The sequence below is a fragment of the Xenopus laevis genome, chromosome 4L (genome assembly GCF_017654675.1).
Source record: "Xenopus laevis strain J_2021 chromosome 4L, Xenopus_laevis_v10.1, whole genome shotgun sequence".
Taxonomy (NCBI): Eukaryota; Metazoa; Chordata; class Amphibia; order Anura; family Pipidae; genus Xenopus; species Xenopus laevis.
Window position 1 is genome coordinate 5,049,937 of NC_054377.1, and position 16,733 is coordinate 5,066,669.

The 16,733-nt window shown below is 41.6% G+C and overlaps 1 protein-coding gene across 1 annotated transcript in view; it reads right to left on the reverse strand.

Moving 5' to 3' along the window:
• sbf2.L (SET binding factor 2 L homeolog) overlaps positions 1-15,749 on the reverse strand; it is a 176,514-nt gene extending 160,765 nt beyond the window's left edge. Inside the window, 1 exon segment of the mRNA NM_001091038.1 lies at positions 15,548-15,749. Within this exon segment, the coding sequence (NP_001084507.1) occupies positions 15,548-15,602 (55 nt within the window). The 5' untranslated portion in view covers positions 15,603-15,749.
• Between the last annotated feature and the right edge of the window lie 984 nt (positions 15,750-16,733).

A 16,733-nucleotide genomic window follows, 5' to 3' on the forward strand; every position in this document is an offset into this window, starting at 1 on the left:
GTGCAGCCACTGGGACAGAATGTTCTGTTATACAGATAGCTAGAATCTCAGCTGCCATAAAGAAGGGCAGGACTGCTGCTTCGATCGGGGATCAGATAGGATCTTTGCAGCAATATATAAGGAAAATATAAGAAAACAAACGTTTGATCAAAATCACAACATAAAAGAACACAGCACTAATGTATAAGACGAGGGGAGGTTATTAAGCAAATGAACACACTCGTGTTGTGACAATTACCGTTGTGCTTGATTTTAGTAGGAAATATCAGTACAGGATCTCTCGCTCATTCTGGATCAATCAGAACTTGGTACGGTCCATGGGCTTTCAGCTGATTTTCTCCTGATACAACTGAGCAGCCTATATCTGTCATGTTAATGCTGGTCATTCCCAGTTCCCTATATTCAGTTTTATGTGAGTCCCAATAAGAACAAATTAAAGGGCATATAATATAATACTATAAGTAATGCCCGCATGAAAGATATTTCAATTGTGAGCAACTTCCCCATATACAATCATTACAAATTCTCAATGGTTTTGTAGTTATTGGGCAATGTGATTGTATGGACAGCAGCGTCGGTCTCTCCATTGCTACTCGACCCGGCGGCTCTGACTTTGAAAACAACGTAACAGAAGCAGCTGATGAAAAGAGCAGATTTGCTGGAGGGGAACTGAAACTTGCAACATTGTTTCAAAAGTTCAGAGTCAGGAGCATAGAAATGGCCGGACAGATGTTTCTTTTGATATAAATTACATTTATGTATAACTCTAAAACCAGTGAGAATGTGTAATGAATTTATATTGAAAAGTTGCTTAAAATGGCATTTTCTTTAATTCGGTACAATTTTATTTAGGGGTTTATTTCCCCTTTAAACCCCCAGTGAATTCTATGAAACACATACAAAATGTAGCTCATAGCGAAAAATTAGCCCAGTTTTGCAATAGACAAGGCTTACTTCCCCTTTAAATCCTTAAAGCAGACAGTCAGCTTTACAGTTGACACAGAGGTTAATAGAACAGGCAGATTTCGGACTGGTCTGGAATGTGAAGTTATGAAAAGAAGACCCTGTGCTCGTATGAAAACAAGACATGGATTATTGGAGCCATTAAAGCTAATTTTTGTTCAATCAACGTGACTTTATGGTCCTGCTCCTGATTAATGTCTGTACCCTGAGATAGTGACAGTAACTCATCCATGAAAAGCTCTGCCCCTGTCATAATGCATCTCCCACACTGACCCCTTCTATAACAAGTGGCTGCTCACTTACCCTTTAAAAGTGTCTGCTCTAAAGCGGGGATTTGTTTCGTCCAGTGATAAATCTTCATTGCTCCTATTTGTTTTCAGATAACAGTGAGGCGCATGGGGTAAGAGGGTAAAACCCCGAACTTTATGGGAAGATTTATTTACTCAATCAGTGTAAAGTGAGAAATGCATTAAGGAATTATGGAAACACAATAAGCTATACCCTCATACTGTACTGTCTAAGGGAATCAATATGGCACCTCCTCCTCCCATATGTATAAATACAAATATACAGAGACGGAATGTTCTGGGCACACAATAAGCTATACCCTCATACTGTACTGTCTAAGGGAATCAATATGGCACCTCCTCCCATATGTATAAATACAAATATACAGAGAAGGAATGTTCTGGGCACACAATAAGCTATACCCTCATACTGTACTGTCTAAGGGAATCAATATGGCACCTCCTCCTCCCATATGTATAAATACAAATATACAGAGACGGAATGTTCTGGGCACACAATAAGCTATACCCTCATACTGTACTGTCTAAGGGAATCAATATGGCACCTCCTCCTCCCATATGTATAAATACAAATATACAGAGAAGGAATGTTCTGGGCACACAATAAGCTATACCCTCATACTGTACTGTCTAAGGGAATCAATATGGCACCTCCTCCTCCCATATGTATAAATACAAATATACAGAGAAGGAATGTTCTGGGCACACAATAAGCTATACCCTCATACTGTACTGTCTAAGGGAATCAATATGGCACCTCCTCCCATATGTATAAATACAAATATACAGAGAAGGAATGTTCTGGGCACACAATAAGCTATACCCTCATACTGTACTGTCTAAGGGAATCAATATGGCACCTCCCTCCTCCCATATGTATAAATACAAATTTACAGAGAAGGAATGTTCTGGGCACACAATAAGCTATACCCTCATACTGTACTGTCTAAGGGAATCAATATGGCACCTCCTCCCATATGTATAAATACAAATATACAGAGAAGGAATGTTCTGGGCACACAATAAGCTATACCCTCATACTGTACTGTCTAAGGGAATCAATATGGCACCTCCCCCTTCCATATGTATAAATACAAATATACAGAGAAGGAATGTTCTGGGCACACAATAAGCTGTACCCTCATACTGTACTGTCTAAGGGAATCAATATGGCACCTCCCATCCATACCTATAAATACAAAGGTCATAAATATAAAACAAAGGTTCGGGACAGCACCATTTGCCTCGAGTAACAAACTGAATTTTGAAAATAAACATTACGGGAACAAAACAAATGTGTATTGGGTTTAAGCGGCTTATTTTTGTTATTTTTTGCTTTAAGAGAATTCTTTGATGCCAATTCGGAGAAATCCATGTAGCCTGGATTAGCTGGCTCTCTCCGATTAATTGTGGGCTGCCTCTTTCTAGAGAGCGATTAAATGGGAAGGTCGCATTTAATGCGGGTCGAAATAAACACATCGACAACTGAAAACGGGGAGTCGTTTTGCAGCGGGTGCTCAACGGGGGCTGCGCTATGATGCCCAACTTTCCGATTAATTGCAGCGTTTTAATGTTGTGGTCAATTTTAGCGAGGGGCAAATGGAGCTGTTGGGTGCAGTGGGAATTGGGATTAAAACGAGTGGATGGAAAAAAAAAAGTAATGCGGGAAACCAGCATGGGAGTGTGGGGGTCCCTAGAGGAGTAACGTCCAAGAGCAAAGGAAGTGGGTTTGAGAGTTCAGCCGAGGTCTGGGTCCATCGGGGACAACACAAGGGAAAAATCCACTGTAAATTTATATATATGTTTATTGTCCTCTCGACTATAATCCATAACATTTCGGATATAGTTATGGTACCAACATGATACTGGTTGCTATGGTTATACTTAACATGGGACTGGTTTGCCCATCTCACGACTTCTCACGACTCAAGTTTACAGATAAGGAGGTGCCAATTATACAGGAATTTTAACGGAGGACTCGTCATTTGATTAACTGCCATCTCCTCTTTCTCCCCTGACTGCTCTAAAGAAATATGGGGGTTGAAATCAAGAAACTATGTCCAACCCATGCTTCCTTAGTTAAAAACTAGGCTAGAGATATATAGAAACATTGGGGTGACAGTCACCCTGCTATAGTTCCAGGGGTACCCAGGGTACAAATAAACACTCACCCCAAATCTCCCCCTAACTGACCTTCAGACTGGGCCCCCTTAGCTCATAACAAGGTTACAGATATATAGAAACATTGGGGTAACAGTCACCCTGCTATAGTTCCAGGGGTACCCAGGGCACAAATAATCACTCACCCCAAATCTCCCCCTAACTGACCTTCAGACTGGGCCCCCTTAGCTCATAACAAGGTTACAGATATATAGAAACATTGGGGTAACAGTCACCCTGCTATAGTTCCAGGGGTACCAATAATCACTCACCCCAAATCTCCCCCTAACTGACCTTCAGACTGGGCCCCCTTAGCTCATAACAAGGTTACAGATATATAGAAACATTGGGGTGTCACCCTGCTATAGTTCCAGGGGTACCCAGGGTACAAATAAGCACTCACCCCAAATCTCCCCCTAACTGACCTTCAGACTGGGCCCCCTTAGCTCATAACAAGGTTACAGATATATAGAAACATTGGGGTAACAGTCACCCTGCTATAGTTCCAGGGGTACCCAGGGCACACATAAGCACTCACCCCAAATCTCACCCTAACTGGCCTTTAGGCTGGGCCCCCTTAGCTCATAACAAGGTTACAGATATATAGAAACATTGGGGTGTCACCCTGCTATAGTTCCAGGGGTACCCAGGGTACAAATAAACACTCACCCCAAATCTCCCCCTAACTGACCTTCAGACTGGGCCCCCTTAGCTCATAACAAGGTTACAGATATATAGAAACATTGGGGTGTCACCCTGCTATAGTTCCAGGGGTACCCAGGGTACAAATAAACACTCACCCCAAATCTCCCCCTAACTGGCCTTCAGACTGGGCCCCCTTAGCTCATAACAAGGTTACAGATATATAGAAACATTGGGGTGTCACCCTGCTATAGTTCCAGGGGTACCCAGGGTACAAATGATCACTCACCCCAAATCTCCCCCTAACTGACCTTCAGACTGGGCCCCTTAGCTCATAACAAGGTTACAGATATATAGAAACATTGGGGTGTCACCCTGCTATAGTTCCAGGGGTACCCAGGGTACAAATGATCACTCACCCCAAATCTCCCCCTAACTGACCTTCAGACTGGGCCCCCTTAGCTTATAACAAGGTTACAGATATATAGAAACATTGGGGTGTCACCCTGCTATAGTTCCAGGGGTACCCAGGGTACAAATAAGGGAGGGAAAACAGTGGTTGAGTCGCTTCTCATTAGCCCCTCACACCCTGGACACTACACAAAAAGTAATAATTCTAGATACGTTTCCAAAATATTCAGTACGATATTCAAAGATACCGGTTTTTCAGCCGAACTGGCAGGATTACATGGAGCACCAATACATGGACCATGAAACTGTCATCTCGGTGGGCAGCTGACAGTGTGCCATGTATGGGCAGGTTAAGACGACAACATTAAAGGGGTGTGTTTCACCTTTTATGATCATTTTTAGTAACTTTCCAATAGGTTTTCAATTTTCTATACTTTGCCTTCTTCTTCAGACTCTTTCCAGCTTTAAGGTTGGGGGTCACTGACCCCGGAAGCCCATAAACTGTTGCTCTTATTGCTTATCTTTATATCCAGGTCCTCTCCTATTCATACTTCAGTCTCAACTTGGTTGCTAGGGTAAATTGGACCCTAGTAACCACATAACTGGTTGCTATCTGGTTGACTGACTCTTACCAGCCTTCAGATGGGGGCCAATGACCCTGGCAGCCCTTCATGAAGCTACAATTTTATTATTATTTTTTAATTGCTTATCGTTCTATGCAGGTCCTCTCCTATTCTAGTCTCGACCTGGTTGTTAGGGTTATTTAGAACCTAGCAACCAGATAGCTGGTTGCTATCTGGTTGACTGACTTTCCAGCTTTCAGATGGGGGTCACTGACCCTGGCAGCCCAAAAACTGTTGTTCTGTGAGGCTACAATTTTATAGTTATTTTTTTTATTGCTTATTGTTTTATCCAGGTCCTCTCCTATTCCAGTCTCAACCTGGTTGCTAGGGTAATTTGGAGTTTGACTGACTCTTTCCAGCTTTCAGATGGGGGTCACTGACCCCAGCAGCCCATAAACTGTTGCTCTGGGAAGCTTACATTTTATTGCTATTTTTTTTATATTTTTTTGCTTATCTTTCCATCCAGGTCCTCTCCTATTCATATTCCAGTATTGACCTGGTTACTAGGGTAACTTGAACCCTAGCAACAAGATAGGGTTACTGACCCCGGCAACCCATAAACTGTTGCTCTGTGAGGCTACAATTTTATTATTATTTTTTAATTGCTTATCGTTCGATGCAGGTCCTCTCCTATTCTAGTCTTGACCTGGTTGCTAGGGTAGTTTGAAACCTAGCAACCAGCTGGTTCACCAGATAGCTGGGGGTCACTGACCACAGCAGCCCATAAACTGTTGCTCTGTGAGGCTACAATTTTATTGCTATTTTTTCTATTGCTTATCTTTCCATCCAGGTGCTCTCCTATTCTCCAACCTGGTTGCTAGGGTAATTTGGACCCTAGTAACCAGATGGGCTCACTGACCCCGGCAGCCCATAAACTTTTGCTCTGCAAGGCTACAATTGTATTGTTTGTTTTTTTTTTATTGCTTATCTTTCTATACAGGTCCACCCCTATTCATATTTCAGTCTCCAACCTGGTTGCTAGGGTAATTTGGACCCTAGTAACCAGATAGCTGCTGAAATTGCAAGCTGCTAAAGCAGTGAAACAAAGACCTAACTAATTCAAAAACCGCAATAAAAAATGAAGACCAATTGCCTCGGAATATCACTCTCTACATCGTACTAACAGTTAATTTAAAGGGGAACAACGCCTTTAAACTGCTTTGTGCAGTGATATATAGAAAGTATTCCGTCCTTTATGGACACTGCATTTTGCCCAGAACACTAGAAAGTGTCAGCGTCATTGGAAGGCCAATAGCAAATAACGAAAAGCAAAGGCTCGCAGAATACAAGGGCTCAGGGCAGTGTATGAAATCCATAAAGGATACCCAAATGAATCGCTGTCACTTTAATATCCTATTATATAACACATCCCAATTGAATCACATTTTCCCCAAAGAGAGACTGGGAAAATCATATTTTAACCACACAGTGATTTTCTGAGAATTCTGTGGGCAGCGCCGGGGCCCGATGTTAATGGTTCTGGCTCAGCTATTGTTTATTGTGGTCTAAATGCCACTCAGGATTACCGCTTTCCCTAAACCCTCTCATACGGACTGCTTTTATAGGGAGGAAAATGCTTCCCAATTAGCATGTTCTCTTAAAGGTTTTTTCAGCAATCCAATTTAATTTGGAGGCTTCGTTAGTTGTCGGTTACGCAAGAGTTCCGGGTTACATAAAGCAACGCTGTGGGGTTGGTCGCTCTGCTTTTAAGGGTACCTGTCTTCTACGTATAACATTATAGGAAATATATAACTGCCCAAATCAGAATTCTGATCCAAATTGTAAGCAGCAGTGCTGTCCTGCTTTATGGCAGCTGAGATTCTGTATAACAGAACATTCTGTCCCAGTGGCTGCACAGATCCTATCTGATCCCCATTGTAAGCAGCAGTCCTGTCCTGCTTTATGGCAGCTGAGATTCTAGCTATCTGTATAACAGAACATTCTGTCCCAGTGGCTGCACAGATCCTATCTGATCCCCATTGTAAGCAGCAGTCCTGTCCTGCTTTATGGCAGCTGAGATTCTAGCTATCTGTATAACAGAACATTCTGTCCCAGTGGCTGCACAGATCCTATCTGATCCCCATTGTAAGCAGCAGTCCTGTCCTGCTTTATGGCAGCTGAGATTCTAGCTATCTGTATAACAGAGCATTCTGTCCCAGTGGCTGCACAGATCCTATCTGATCCCCATTGTAAGCAACAGTCCTGTCCTGCTTTATGGCAGCTGACATTCTAGCTATCTGTATAACAGAACATTCTGTCCCAGTGGCTGCACAGATCCTATCTGATCCCCATTGTAAGCAGCAGTCCTGTCCTGCTTTATGGCAGCTGAGATTCTAGCTATCTGTATAACAGAACATTCTGTCCCAGTGGCTGCACAGATCCTATCTGATCCCCATTGTAAGCAGCAGTCCTGTCCTGCTTTATGGCAGCTGAGATTCTAGTTATCTGTATAACAGAACATTCTGTCCCAGTGGCTGCACAGATCCTATCTGATCCCCATTGTAAGCAGCAGTCCTGTTCTGCTTTACGGCAGCTGAGATTCTAGCTATCTGTTTAACAGAACATTCTTTACTGCTTGCTTTACGGCTGATAAATCATTTAGGGAGCTGTTTGAAGGACGGTATCCCTTTAATAAAGATTAAAGGCTCTTTATGCAGATTAGACATTGAGGAGAAAGCTGTGCAACGGGTAAGTATTTATCAGACACCAATAAGAAGATTAAGGAAGGTGCCGACATCTAGAAACACAAAGAGGCTAAAGCGCTTGGTTGGGTTAAAGGTGACAACTCGGAGATGACAAACAGCTGTGGGAGCAGTGAGGGCCCCGTGTGGTTCCTCGTGGCTTGAGAAGTCATTAAGTCAAGTTGGAAGCCCTTTCCCATGTCCCCTGTCCACTTGCCACAAGCCCATCTGCCTCCCATCATGAACATGGGAAAGGGAAGATCGGAAATAATACAAACGGAGCGCAGAAATCCCAGAGGCACCGCACAACCTGGGCCAATACTCTGCTCCATACAAACCCCATTTTCTCTTCTAATTGGGATTTAAAATAAACACTTTGTACTGGTGACTTAAAGAGAAAACACACACCAATCCTAAGAAGCCATTCATTGTTAGCCATGCTTTAAAGGGGGTTGTATACCTTTAAATGAAATGATGTATAGAGGGATATTCCAAAAAAAATTGCAGTTAATATTATTTTTTTTGTGGTTTTTGAGTTATTTAGCTTTTTATTCAGCAGCTCTCCAGTTTGTAATTTCAGCTGGTTGCTAGGGTCCCAATTACCCTAGCAACCATGCATTGAATTGACTGGACTATAAATAGGAGAGGCCTGAATAGAAAGAGGAATAATAAAAAGTAGCAATAAATAAAAATAAATTTGTAGCCTTACAGAGCATTTGTTTTTTAAGATGGGGTCAGTGACCCCCATTTAAAAGCTGGAAGGAGTCAGAAGAAGAAAGTGAATAATTAAAAAAAACAAAAAAAGAATACATGAAGGCCAATTGAAAAGTTGCTTAGAATTAGGCCATTCTATAACATACTAAAAGCGAACATAAAGGTGAACCACCCCTTTAAAGGTGAACTCCACCCAAAAAATGCGAAATTTCAACAAGTTTTCAATATAAGTTTTACAAAATCTATACTGGAAAAGTAATTATTCCTGAAAGCAGTGTCTGCCTGCTGATATTCTCTGACTCCTGAAATGTTTTAGCAGAAATCAGATGATTAAAGGGGTGGTTTTTAATTATTTACTTTCTTCTTCCGACTCTTTCCAGCTTTTAAATGGGGGTCACTGACCCCATCTACAACACAAATACCCTGTAAGGCTACAAATGTATTGTTATTGATACTTTTTATTACTCGTCTTTCGATTCAGGCCTCTCCTATTCATATTCCAGTCTCTTATTCAAATCAGTGCATGGTTGCTAGGGTCATTGGTCCCTAGCAACCAAATGGCTGAAATTGCAAACTGGAGAGCTGCTGAATAAAAATCTAAATAACTCAAAAACCACAAGTATTAAAAAATGAAACCTAATTGCAAATAGTTTCAGAATATCACTCTCTACATCATACTAAAAGCTAACGCAAAGGTGAACAAATCCATTAAAGGGGAACGCCACCCAAAAAATAGGAAATTCCAACCAGTTTTTAAAAAACATCTTTATAAAAGCTATACTGAACACATCATTATTCTGGGGCAGGGTCCACGTTGCTATGTCATTTCCAGCGTTTGGGTCAACCTGCTCATCACTAATTCTTAGCTATAAGATTGAACAATGATGTCCAACTTATATAAATATATAGGGAAAGTTACATTTGTGAATGTGAGCCAATTCATCCTCATTTTCCCACTGCTCTGCCCTGTATAACTGGATCATCTCATTATCTGTTGAGGTTTGGGGATGACTTTGCTCATTATAAAACCCACAAGCCCCAGAGATGATCATACACGGAGCTGGGAGCACACGTCCTACACTCATTCACATGATATTGCTTTGTACGTAAATCCCATTCCCTCCTACTGTAAAGTCTGACTCTGCAGCTGAGACGTCATCCTCCGACCTCTGAGCTCTGCTCTCACTCGCACTGCTGCCCATATGGCCCCGAATTGGGAGAATCCGCAGAATTAGAATTGGAAAAGCTTGTCTGGAAGTCACGTACATAATGCTGGGACTCTTAGCATTACACTGAATTTGCAAAGCCTAAGGGAATCAATATGGCACCTCCTCCTCCCATATGTATAAATACAAATATACAGAGAAGGAATGTTCTGGGCACACAATAAGCTATACCCTCATACTGTACTGTCTAAGGGAATCAATATGGCACCTCCCTCCTCCCACATGTATAAATACAAATATACAGAGAAGGAATGTTCTGGGCACACAATAAGCTATACCCTCATACTGTACTGTCTAAGGGAATCAATATGGCACCTCCTCCTCCTCCCATATGTATAAATACAAATATACAGAGAAGGAATGTTCTGGGCACACAATAAGCTATACCCTCATACTGTACTGTCTAAGGGAATCAATATGGCACCTCCTCCCATATGTATAAATACAAATATACAGAGAAGGAATGTTCTGGGCACACAATAAGCTATACCCTCATACTGTACTGTCTAAGGGAATCAATATGGCACCTCCTCCTCCCATATGTATAAATACAAATATACAGAGAAAGAAGGTTCTACGCGGAGAATAAGCCATTCTGAAGAGAAAACAAAATACACACGCCCTGCTTAAAGGGTGTAGGATATCTGACCTTTAAATTATGGCCCACAAAGGAATTTCTCTGTGTCTAATGCTCAGATCTGAAGCCTGATCATTCTGCCCAATCCTATGAACAAAATTAATGCTATTTCTTCAATCTTCCCGGATCATAATGTTGTGACTTGTTTCCCCCCAAAATGAAAACATCTTTCAGTTCCGACTCTGCGGCTGATACATTTTATACTTCCCCATAGGCATTTGCAGTCAGTCATCTACATGTATGAGCCACAGAGAATGTGTATACAGATATACATAATTATATAAATACACTTAAACTCAATATACTATGGAATATAAACACCTGCTGGCAGTCAAATAATATACATCCATACATCTCTCTCTCTCTCTCTCTCTCTCTCTCTCTCTCTCTCTCTCTCTCTCTCTCTCTCTCTCTCTCTCTCTCTCTCTCTCTCTCTCTCTCTCTCTCTCTCTCTCTCTCTCTCTCTCTCTCTCTATATATATATATATATACTATAACAAGGGAAAGTTGTGCTCACCACTATTTTTTAAAAACATTATTGTGTGTATATATAGATATAGATATATGTGTATATATATATATATATAGATATAGATACATGTGTGTGTATATATATATATATATATATATATATATAGGTATCGGACCTGTTATCCAGAATGCTTGGGCCCTGGGGTTATCCAGATAACAGATCTTTCCGTTATTTGGATCTTCATACCTTAAGTCTACTAGAAAATCATATAAACATTAAATAAACCGAATAGGCTGGTATTACTTCCAATAAGGATTAATTATATCTTAGTTGGGATCAAGTACAAGCTACTGTTTTATTATTACAGAGAAAAAAAAGGAAAATCAATTTATAAAATTTGAATTATTTGAATAAAATGGGGCCTATGGGAGACGGCCTTTCTGTGGTTCGGAGCTTTCTGGATAACCATTTTCTGGATCCCACACCTGTATATGAACTCAGAACTCAAGCCCTAGCAACCAGATTGAAGATGCCAATATAAATTACCCTAGCAACCAGACAGCGGTTGGGAAGTCAGGATGACAGATGAATAGACACAAGAGCAATAAAAACTACCAATAACATCAAAGGGGTTGTTCACCTTTAAATTAACTGTTAGTATGACGTAGAGACTGATATTCTGAATTTGTAATTGGTTTTTATTTTTTATTATTTGTGGTTTTTGAGTTATTTAGCTTTTTATTCAGCAGCTCTCCAGTTTGCAATTTCAGGCGTCTGGTTGCTAGAGTCCAAATTCCCCTAGCAACCATGCACTGATTTGAATAAGAGACTAAAATATGAATAAGAGAGACCTGAATAGAAAGAGGAGCAATAAAAAGTAGCAATAACAATACATTTGTAGCCTTACAGAGTATTTGGTTTTTTTTTAGAATTTCTAGCAACTATGAAATTGTAACAGTTTAGAGCCTGGGAAACAAGGGAATTTTCAATATCTACGGTATTCCCAATACTAGCCGAATAGATATTCTCGTAGAGAGCAAAACCCGATTGGATGAGTCACAGACGTCCCTATGAGCCTTCACCCTGGCCCGCTGCCGCCGGAACAGAACCGAGCGCATTACTGAGGTATTTCTGCTAATTATGGGCCGGCGACAGTTTCTGAAATATCTCCATGGCAACGTCATACACCATCTTGCCTGACACTTCCACGGGAACCAGGTCGTGGGCGTCAATGATGGAGAGAATGAACATGTACCAGATCCAATACCTCCCCTGGAATGGAACAGTTAGGGGCTGTGCTTAAAGGGGAATTATCGCATAAATGAAAATTTAATATAAGCTTCATCATACTGAATTAAGAAACTGTCTAAATACAATCAATTAAATATTCTGCATTGTTTCTGAAATAATCAAGTTTATCTTCACTATTCCTTTCTCAGCATCTGTTTCTCTTCATTCTCTCTTCATGCAGCAGTTGGGTGTCAGATATTCACTGACAGTTAGATCCAATATATCTTATAGGGGGGCTCCTATCCTAGCAGATGTATTAGAGGTCACTCAAATAACTGATTCCAGTACAAACAAAATGTAACAAAATAACTGCCTTTTGCACAAATCCTGCATGTAGAGAGACATGATGTCTGGTGAGTTTAATAGAGTGACCTCTAATACATCTTCTAGGCAAAAGGAGCCCCCCTATAAGATATATTGGATCTAACTGTCAATGATTATCTGACACCCAACTGCTGCATGAAGAGAGAATGAAGAGAAACAGATGCTGAGAGAGGAATAGTGAAGATAAACTTGATTATTTCAGAAACAGTACAGAATATTTAATTGGATTGTATTTAGAAAACGTCTTATTTCAGTATGCTGAAGCTTATATTACATTTTCATGTTTGCGATAGTTCTCCTTTAAAGGGGTTGATCACCTTTGTGTTAACTTTAAATATGATGTAGAGAGGGATATTCAGAGATAATTTGCGATTGTTTTTTATTTTTTATTGTTTGTGGTTTTTGAGTTATTTGGCTTGTTATTCAACAGCTCTCCAGTTTGCAATTTCAGAGATCTGGTTGCTAGGGTTCAAATTCCCCTAGCAACCATGCACTGATGTGAATAAGAGACTGGAATATGAATAGGAGAGGCCTGAATAGAAAGAGGAGTAATAAAAAGCAAGCAATAACAATACAGTTGTAGCCTTACAGAGCATTTGTATTTTTAGAAGGGAGTCAGCAACACCCACTTGAAAGCTGGAAAGAGTCAGAAGAAAAAGGCAAATAATTAAAAAACTATGGAAAATAAATAATGCAGACCAAATGAAAAGTTGAGTAGAACTGGCCATTCTAAAACAAACTAAAAGTTAACTTAAAGGTGAACCACCCCTTTACGTTATTTTGGGGGGTATGTAGAATCAGTATCACACAGCAGCAGGAGCTGCCATACTGTAAATACTACAGGGACTCAGTGGATCAAACCAAAAGTCTGGGCTTGCCAGTGACTCCCTCGACATTCTTATGCGGTTCTTGCCATTGGGTGCCCCCCACCCCAAGCAGAGCACTCACTATTATTCCTGGTGTAAACTGAATGCACAATGTCAGATCCATTAGCACCGGCCCCGTGTATGTGAGGGCCACATCAAGGGTCCGGAATGAGCTCATAAGCCCCAAAGGCAACTGCCGCCCCCTGCCCGACGCATGTAACAAGCCAAATACATTTTTAATAAGAGCTAACCATTCACTCTTTATATAATGGGCGGCTTTGTTCCCAGGTTATTTCCCTCTCTGAACCGACCAGCTGACAGTCTGCGCATGATCTGACACACACAGATAGGACGATAACCCGGGAGATGGAATTTAAAGGGGAAACAAAGTCAGATTATAAAAACGCTGCCTAATGAAAGAACATTTTAATTCTAAGAAACTTCCGAACTCCCAACGTATCCTCATTTTAAAGATATTTGTAAAGGCAGTTGCTACTGAGAGCAGCACCAGTATTGTCTGCACGACACTGCAAAAGCTGCTGCTATATATTTTGAGATATATCTATCTATCTATCTATAGATATCTATCTATCTATCTATCTATCGATATCTATCTATCTATCTATCGATATCTATCTATCTATCTATCTATCTATCTATCTATCTATCTATCTATCTATCTATAGATATCTATCTATCTATATAACCTTTAAATGCAAACAACCACTCGCCATCTGCATAAGAGCCATAAGGATGCTGTTCTGTTTCTCAGCTGGCAGAGCAATATGGCCGCCCCTACGCAAAAACAGAGATGCAATCTGGCAGTAAAGGAATGTTCCCGGCAGATTATTCTGTTCCTAAAAGGGGGAAAAAATGGAAGCTGAGCCCTGAGAATAAATAAAGCGGGTTACAAGTTCCCTGTTCAGTTTCGGTGGAATGTATTATATTATTGTATATCCACAGCACCCAATCTACAGGCTCTATACTGCTCCTCAGCATCTCGCTGCCAAACAGGGACAGATAAGAGAACACAGGCGGGTTGTCTGGCTATTCCCCTCTCTGTTTCTCTCCAGCTCTTGTTGGACTACAACTCCCACAGGCCACTGGAAACCACAGACGTCACCGACCGTCCTTTCCCGCTCCACAACCAAACACAGAAACCGGTTTAGCAGGTGTCTTTGCACAATGTGCAGTTCTTACTCTACAGACAATAACCCTGAGCCTGCAGCTGGGTGCATAGAGATCTTGGCTTCCCATACAGGTGAGCTTACAGCCAGCACCCCAACAGCAACAGACAGGATGGGAATAGGTTAATCCTTTCTTCTAGAGGGGGTAGAGACTAAACTTAAGACAAACCATTATTAGTTTGAGGGTACAATCTTTTCTGCCCCCTGAGGCCTGCAGGGTGGTTTAGGCCTTCTCCTCTGTTTGGACACAGAATGTGAGGGTGCAGAGTTTATAAGGCTTCCCTACAGTGGGGTGCCCACCTATAAAGAAGCGGAATAGTCAACACTTCCCTCCAATAAGAGGGGGGAATGTCACTCTCCCTTATTGTAAGGGGTGCATTGTGGGTTCTCTTTCCCCCCTGTACAGGTGCATTGAGGGTAACAGTGGCAATGCATTGTGGGTTCTCTTTCCCCCCTGTACAGGTGCATTGAGGGTAACAGTGGCAATACATTGTGGGTAACCGTTCCCTCCTGTAGGTGTATTGTGGGTAACAGTGGCAATGCATTGTGGGTTCCCTTTCCCTCCTGTCGAAATGCATTGTGGGTTCCCTTTTCCTCCTATAGAGGTGCATTGTGGGTAACCTTTCCCTCCTGTCGAGGTGCATTGTGGGTAACACTGAGGATACAGAGGAATAAAGTCTGTCCGTGGGGCAGGCAAGGAGGGGTGAATATGGGGGAACATCAGGCTGCTTCCCTCCCTTCCCACAGCTCCTCGGTCCTGTGTTGTGCTCGGAGAGGAGGAGGACATCCCCCTGTGCGTCACTCAGGATGTGACATGAGAGTTGGAGGGACACAAGCCCAACTTTAACTAAACACTGGGGCACAGGCGCCCCATCTCCCCGCCGCACCCCTACTTGTATCACATGGTACGCCCCAAGTCATGCCCGGGGTACGAGGGGGACTTTGCATGTGCAGAAGTGTAGGGGTGTCCAGGCTGCCAACATCCCCCTCCAGTGCCCAGGGAACAATCCCACTGCCTCGGCCGCAACGCTCACACCACTTACCCGTCTTCTCATGGTCGTATCCCACCACAATGAAGTAGTCGGCCAGCCTCGCCATGGCTGCGCTCGTTCCTCGCTTCCAGCGGAAAATCTCAGCATCTTCGCCGCAGCTGCTCGGCCATGTTTGGGGCGCAGGGAAAGCTGAGCGATGCGCGTGCGCACTGGAGAGCTTCCCTGGAGTGGGCGGGATCGAGTTTCCCAGCGCTGAGGCCCAGGATTCTGCTTCTGTCAGTGGGTTGTAAAGGGATTGTTCACCTTAAATTTAACTGTCAGTGTAATGTAGAGAGGGATATTCTGAGACCATTTGTAATTGGTTTTCATTATTTGTGGTTGTTGACTTATTTAGCTTTTTATTCAGCAGCTCTCCAGTTTGTAATTTCAGCCATCTGGTTGCTAGGATCTAAATTCCCCTAGCAACCATGCACTGATTTGAATAAGAAGAATACGAGAGGCCTAAATAGAAAGGTGAGGAATAAAAAGTAGCAATAACAATACATTTGTAGCCTTACAGAGCATTTGTTTTTTTAGATGGGGGTCAGTGACCCCCATTGAAAAGCTGGGAAGAGTCAGAAGAAGAAGGCAAATAATTCACAAACTATAAAAAATGAAAACCAATGGAAAAGTTGCTTAGAATTAGCCATTCTATAACTTACTAATCGTTAACTTAAAGGTGAACCGTCCTTTTTTTTTTTTTTAAGAAACATTTTTTATTCGAGCAATAGTTCAATATAAATCTTCCATTTCCAAATACATGCTTTTGTTTTTTTTTGTTTTCTTTCACATCTTTACATTGTATGCATGACATTGACAGTGATTTGGATTCACAGAAATTATTACCAGATAAATCCTGTGCAGGTCATAGTTTGTTCCGTCTATGTTGGCTTTGTGCATTCTGAGTTTCCGTCAGAATTCTGATACAGAAAGACATTAGCACCTTGGTATAAGGCTACACGTGTTCATGGTGTGACGGCTATAAATAAATATATAGACACTGAATCCATTGTTTATTAATGAGGCAGAATACCGGCACATTTACTGCTGCAGTCCTGGTACCAATGAGCTTCACAAACTGAAAATTCTATGTTTACTCTAATTCATTTCCACTTTCACTTCCTTTTGGTTGTGCGAGTGTTTAGTAAATCACTAGGGCACAGGGCAATTCTGCAGAGGCAGCTGTATATATATATAT